Source organism: Macrobrachium nipponense, chromosome 18 (assembly GCF_015104395.2).
Source record: "Macrobrachium nipponense isolate FS-2020 chromosome 18, ASM1510439v2, whole genome shotgun sequence".
Classification (NCBI taxonomy): Eukaryota; Metazoa; Arthropoda; class Malacostraca; order Decapoda; family Palaemonidae; genus Macrobrachium; species Macrobrachium nipponense.
The window spans coordinates 35,456,078-35,462,689 of record NC_087211.1 but is presented as its reverse complement, the minus strand read 5'-3'; the positions used below and the strand labels follow the sequence as shown (position 1 = coordinate 35,462,689).

At 36.6% G+C, this 6,612-nt stretch overlaps 1 protein-coding gene across 1 annotated transcript in view; it reads right to left on the bottom strand.

Annotated features, from left to right (window-relative positions):
- Positions 1 to 1,606: 1,606 nt before the first annotated feature.
- Positions 1,607 to 6,612, bottom strand: part of LOC135196548 (zinc finger protein 830-like) — a 141,079-nt gene continuing 136,073 nt past the window's right edge. The window contains exons 6-8 of the mRNA XM_064223396.1: positions 3,033 to 3,190; positions 1,997 to 2,166; positions 1,607 to 1,748 (exon numbers count right to left, since the gene is read on the bottom strand). Of these exons, the coding sequence (XP_064079466.1) occupies positions 1,610 to 1,748; positions 1,997 to 2,166; positions 3,033 to 3,190 (467 nt within the window). The 3' untranslated portion in view covers positions 1,607 to 1,609. The remainder of the gene's footprint in view (positions 1,749 to 1,996; positions 2,167 to 3,032; positions 3,191 to 6,612) is intronic.

The following is a 6,612-nucleotide window of genomic DNA, read 5'->3' as shown; positions in this document are numbered from 1 at the left end:
TCCAAAAAACCAGGGATCATTCTAAGCCCTTTAAGAGATTTTGCCTTAACTGTACGAATGGATATTTGCCAGAACTCTTGTAACCTCATCTGTGATATCTCAAACCCAGAAAGAAATGTGTTTTCCTAGACACAGACTTCTTGTGCTTGCTAGTACTAGCAAGACTAGTCAACAGTGGTTTACCAGATCAGGTCCCCCTTAGGTAGCGTCTACAGCTCACACTGGGCAAAGTACCCTCGCATCTGCACCAATGGGATGGTGCCAGAGAAAGGAGACAAAACCTCTCATATCTCTTGTCAGAACTGAGGTGTCATGGATTTTCATCTAAAACCCAGGAACTATTAAGCATGAGAGAGATTCCAACCCTGCAAATACTAGATGGGAAAGTCGTGTTACTCACCAGGTCAGTGATCCACTAAACAGCTCCAAACAGAGAGCTCCTCTGTATCAACAGATTGAGAGAGTGGGCCACAGGGAAATTCTCTGGAATTGTACCATGAACCAGCAGAATGGGAAACAACTTGGCAGGGGATTCACAAAGAGCTACCTCAGTATACCTGATCCCACAAAGTGATGACACCTGGTTGATCACTGAGGACAAAATGAGTGGAATTAAGGTGTAGGCATCTAGAATGTCCAAGGAATACTAGTAGAAGTTCTCTAGGACAGTCCACAGATCTGGCACAGGGGAACAGACTACCAAGAGCTCCCTGTTTGGTCACATGGCATGCTCAATCACCAGTAATTCTGGGAGCTCAGTTGGACCACTCAATGGCTGCTGAAGAAAAAGTGCTTAATGGTGGCAAGTACCAAGGCAATTCATCACCATTACCAATCAGTTGACTACCTAGTTACCATGTTTCAATGATCCCAGCTTGCAATGAGGAATACTCCTTCATAATTGGCTTTGGTTTGTATTTTCATAAGAACAAATACTTCGCTTTACCAAAATAAGTAAGAATGACTTTAAATTTCAGTTTTTCCTTGTGTAGTATGGCTGACACGATTTTACTTTTATCAGGGAGTTTAACCAGACTACAATTACAATGCTTAAATCTCAGAAGGCTGTTAATGCATAACACTGTAAGATAATTGGCCTGGCCAGTAGGAGTGTTCTCACATGAGGGTGAAATTATGACATTCTTATTAAATGTTTTACAATTAATATCATAATTTCTAGACATGAATTGCATACAAATGGTGGACATTAATTAATTGCATCATATGAATTTTTCTGATTGTAAGACAGGGATAATAATGTAAAAAGTATAGTAATAAACTATCCTGAAGGATAAGTTCTAACTTTAAATCTTTTCCTCTACTCTATCACTCAATATCAATATTTACTTTCACCACAAACATTCTAAGAATTTCCCACCATAATTACTCTATGCCCCGTTAAAAGTTTCTTTTGCCCAAATAACACTAGCCAAATAATACAAATTCAGCCCTTTAATTGATAACAGCAGCAGTATATCCAGGCTTTAAAAAAATGTGACTTAGTAGTACATTAATATGGGCACATGAAAACTTTATGCAATGTCCAAAGATATGTGATCAACATTACATATGAGGGGGCTTACAGCAAAGGATAAACAAACTACAATGACTATATGAGAGAATTCTTTGTCCTCCATATGACAGGTGCAAATTCTTCATCACTTGAATCTTCATCATTGTCGGAGTCTTTTTTGGCTGCTCCTCGTTCTTGCAGTTGTGTGTTTTTTCTCTTGTCTAATTCAACAACTCTACAAAAAATAAATAAAATAAAAAATTAACTGAACCCTCAAAAAATATATTCACATAGACTCATGTCTTCTTAATAAGTAATACAATCAAACTGATCATAAAAGCATGAAACACAAATAATAAAATACTACTTCATACTGTGGTTAATGCTAATGAACCAGTTATTTCCATATCCCGACAACCACAAAAAATATAGTATTACTAAATTCACAGATTAAAGATTACCTATTCCATTTTTAAACATTACCTTTCTAAACAAGCAATCTGTTCATTGGCTTGTTCAATCTGTGTGGTCAGTGCTGCTTCCTCCTTGTCTTCTTCAATGATCATTCGACTCTGCTGTTCTGCTGCTGATACCTCCTTCATAAATGACATCCATTCTTCTGCGTCCTTATCTTTGTATTCTACCTTGCGAGCCTTGCGGGAAAAATACACATTAAAATGAATAAATCATCAATACAGCTCAGCTCCATGTTATGGGATCTACAAAAACCACAACTGATACAGCAAAAAATAGTGGAGGGCGATGCTACTGAATCACAAGAGTGGAACTCTCATTATGAACCATTTCATATCAAATTAAAGTTAATGAATCAACTCAACAGTAACTACTGCAATAAAGCACAGCATGAAATTGAAATATCAAAATGTTACAAAAACACATTTAAGCAGTTTTATCTTCTGAAAGGGTATTTAAAAGTCTCCTTGGGGCACTGTCTCTAGAAAATAACTTTGAAGTCTTTTGTAGCCATGATATGTCAATAACCTGTATTGTTCAAAATGGGAACTCTGATATGCAGGACTATGTTATGCAAGCAAAAAAATAGGGTTTCCATCTTTAGGACTATTTGAGTAGTTACATGTGACCTTGATATAAATGTTCAACACTTTAGAAGTAGTATTCTAATATGTAAATCAAACAATTCAATGATTTTTTTAAAAATTACTGTGGATTTAACGGTTCACCAGTTACACATAAAATAAATAAAAGTTACAGCTGCATTTTTTCCTTTTCTCTGCTATAGTATGCTACTTCACAAAAAATTGCTACACTTTGCAATACAATTCTAGTATCAAATTTGCCTATTTCTTCAAAATATTATTTGTCCTAAACCAACATTTGTTGGACCAAGTTTAAAAAGGTGATACTACAGTGAAAAGATCATATCTTTAAGTAGTGTGTCATCAAGGTCACCTTAACCAGGTAAGAACCCCTTACTAAAAACATGCACACCTGAACCTCACAGTCAAATCACAACCACTACATGACAAGGATTGCATACTTTTGCATCTGCTACAGGGTCATCGAAGAACCCTTCAGGAAGAATTTCTGTAGTGTTGGGTTTAGGCGGGTCTTTAGGTTTTGGCAGTTTCTCTTTGTACATTGATTCCTCTTCAGTCCTTGGAGGTTTGTCCTCATCAAAGAAACCATCAGGTACACCTGGAAAGTAAACATCAACATCCAATTTATTATTAATTAAAATATACATGCATAACCAATGGTGGGATTCAAATATTTTGACAGCCAATTCTATCACAAAAAGCATGCCAAATTTGCTTCACTTAGGTTCAAACATCGATCTTAGATTCTAGCAAACAAAATTATCTGTTACAATTATTTCCCAAATAAAATGTCTAAATAATAACACATCATTATAATGATATTGTGGAGTGTCTATAGTTCTAGACTATAAAGGTAAAGAACTTTAACCCTTAAACGCCAAGCCAGTATATTTCCAAAAGTGTCTCCCATATGCTGGTGTGGTTCGGGAGTGAGCACCAAAGCGGAAAAAGTTTTTTCAAAAAATCACAGAACGCTTAGTTTTCAAGATTAAGAGTTCACTTTTGGCTCCTTTTTTGGTCACTGACTGAAGTTTAGTATGCAACCATCAGAAATGAAAAAATCTCATTATCATATATAAATATTGGAATATATGAAAGCACAAAAAAAAAAATTTCATATATATATAATTGTATACAAATCGCGCTGTGAGCAAAACCGTTAAAGCTAACGAGTTAATTTTTTTTTATATTGTACACTAAATTGCAATGATTTTGGCATATAACAAATTGTAAAACGATCAAAGCAACACAGAGAAAATATCAAAATATGATGCATGAATTCGTAACGCGAGGCAGGAGTAAAAAAAAAAAAAAAAAAAAAAAAAAAAAAAAAAAAAAAAAAAAAAAAAAAAAAAAAAAAGTAGTTTTCAAAATTCACCATAAATCAAAATATTGTGCTAGACTTCCCGTTTGTTTGCAATTGAATATACTAGAATGTAAGAGTTTAGCTTAACAATTGCATTTTTTAACCATTTCGGTTGAGTCAAAGTTGACCGAAGGTTGAAATTTTGGCACTTATCGTTATTTATATGAAAATATTTCAAAACTGATAAAAGCTACAACCATGTGTTGTTTTTAGTTGTATTCTACATGAAATTGTGCATATTTTCATATATAAAACATTTTGTAACAGCTAATATAAAATGGTGCAAACATTACGACAAACTCACGAAAGAATTTGATTTTTTCGGCAATTACTGCACAGATGTAAGGAAAAAGTTTTCACCATATATAGAAATATTGTGTTAGAGACTTCCAAATTCTTGCAAAATGAAGGTAAATGATTGAATATTACTAGAATGGAAGAGTTTTAACTTACAATTGCGTTTTTCGACCATTTCGGTCGAGTCAAATTTGACCGAAGGTTGAAATTTTGGCACTTATCGTGATTTATATGAAAATATTTCAAAACTGATAAAAGCTACAAACATGGGTTGTTTTTTGTTGTACAGTAGTACCTCGAGATACAAAATTAATCCGTTCTGAGGCGCCCTTCGTATCAGGAGGTTTTCGTATCTTGGACCACATTTTCATGTAAAATGGCTAATCCGTTCCAAGCCCTCCAAAAACACCCCATTAAATTTCATAATAAAGCTAAATTGACCTATAAACAATGAAATACTACAACAATTTGGACCATTCAATACCTAATTTAATAACGAAATGCAAATTAACCTGTAAATAAAGTCTATTAGTGTACATGGTATACAAGAAATACTGTACGTAAAATGTGGAAGCTTACCTTTCGAGTGAGGCTATCTCCGAAAGTGGCAGCAGAGGAGGAGGAGGACAAACGGCAGATACGTACGTACACTTAACTTTACGAAAACACATACAAAAATGTAAGGAAAACATACATAAAATGATATTGTCATGATACAATTAAGTTTTATACATACTTACCTGGCAGATATATACTTAGCTATAGACTCCGTCGTCCCCGACAGAAATTCGAATTTCGCGGCACACGCTACAGGTAGGTCAGGTGATCTACCGCCACTGCCGCTGGGTGGCAGGAATAGGAACCATCCCATTTTCTAAGACAGATTTTCTCTTCCACCTGTCTCCTGAGGGGAGGCTGGGTGGGCCATTTAATAGTATATATCTGCCAGGGTAAGTTATTTGTATAAAACTTTATTGTATCATGACAAATATCATTTTTATACATTAAACTTCCCTGGCAGATATATACTTAGCTGATTGGCACCTTTGGCGGAGGGTAAGAGCAGCTAATTACTGAATAGACAGGGAACATATGCGTTGTAGGTAACAAAAATATAAGAAAACCTTGGTTCCAACCAACCTGTGTCGGCGAAAGACTTCATGGCTACTGCCTAGGATGCTTACATCGCCTCAAGAGCCTCAGCGAGGTAGTGACCTCATGCTAAGAGTTCTTGATGGTCTGTCGATGGGGTCTTATCCACTTACTCGACAGAACCTAAGGATCTTTGTCAATGGGGTCCTATCAACTTACATGACAAAACACCATTGCCATATGGCATCATCAAGGAGCATAACACTGATCCCGATCACCTGATCCTAATACCGGGGTTGGAGTACTACGATTGAAAGGAGTTATCCCCCCAACATCCTTTCAAACGACCATAAAAAACTCAAAACCAAACTCTTTTAGTTGAAAACAACATTATTTAAGGATCAGTACCAGCTCCCTGTCCCAGCACGGTATCCGCTGATACATAAGGTCCAAGAGAAAAACACTTTTCATAAGTACTCTGACGTCTTTTAAGTAGTGGGAGGCAAACATACCGAGTTGCATCTCCAATATGTTGCTGCTAATATGTCTTCTTTCATTGACATATTTCTATTAAAGGCTAGGGAGGTTGCAATTGCACGGACTTCGTGTGCTCTAACCCTAAGCAGCTTAAATGTTTTCTCTTGGCATTTCATGTGAGCCTCCGTTATCACATTTCTCACGAAGAATGCTAATGCGTTCTTTGACATTTGCCTCTTCGGGTTCCTTACCGCGCACCAAAGGCTCTGATTACAACCCTGAAGTTGACTCTTTCTCTTCAGATAAAACAACTTCAGTGCTCTGACCCGACAGAAAGACCTTTCTGCTTCTCTACCCACAAGGGGAGAGAGGCCCTTGATTTCAAAACTTCTGGGCCAAGGTTTAGAAGGATTCTCATTCTTGGCCAAAAACAGAGGTTGGAAAGAGACAACAGCAGAATCTCCTCTAAAACCTACCCGAGAGTCTAATGCATGTATCTCACTGACCCTCTTGGCCGTCGCGAGGGTCAAGAGAAAAATGCACTTTCTCGAGAGGTCTCTAAAGGATGCCTTATCAGGTGGTTCGAAAGTAGATCCGAAGAGAGAAACTGGAGGACCACATCTAGGTTCCAACTTGGAGTGATAGAGGATTTAGACTTTGTAGTACCAAAGGATCGTATCAAATCAATGGAGATCCTTATTGTCTTCTATGTTAAGGCCCCTGTTTCTAAATACAGCCGAGAGCATACTTCTATAACCTTTTATGGTAGAAACAGCTAAACGTGATTC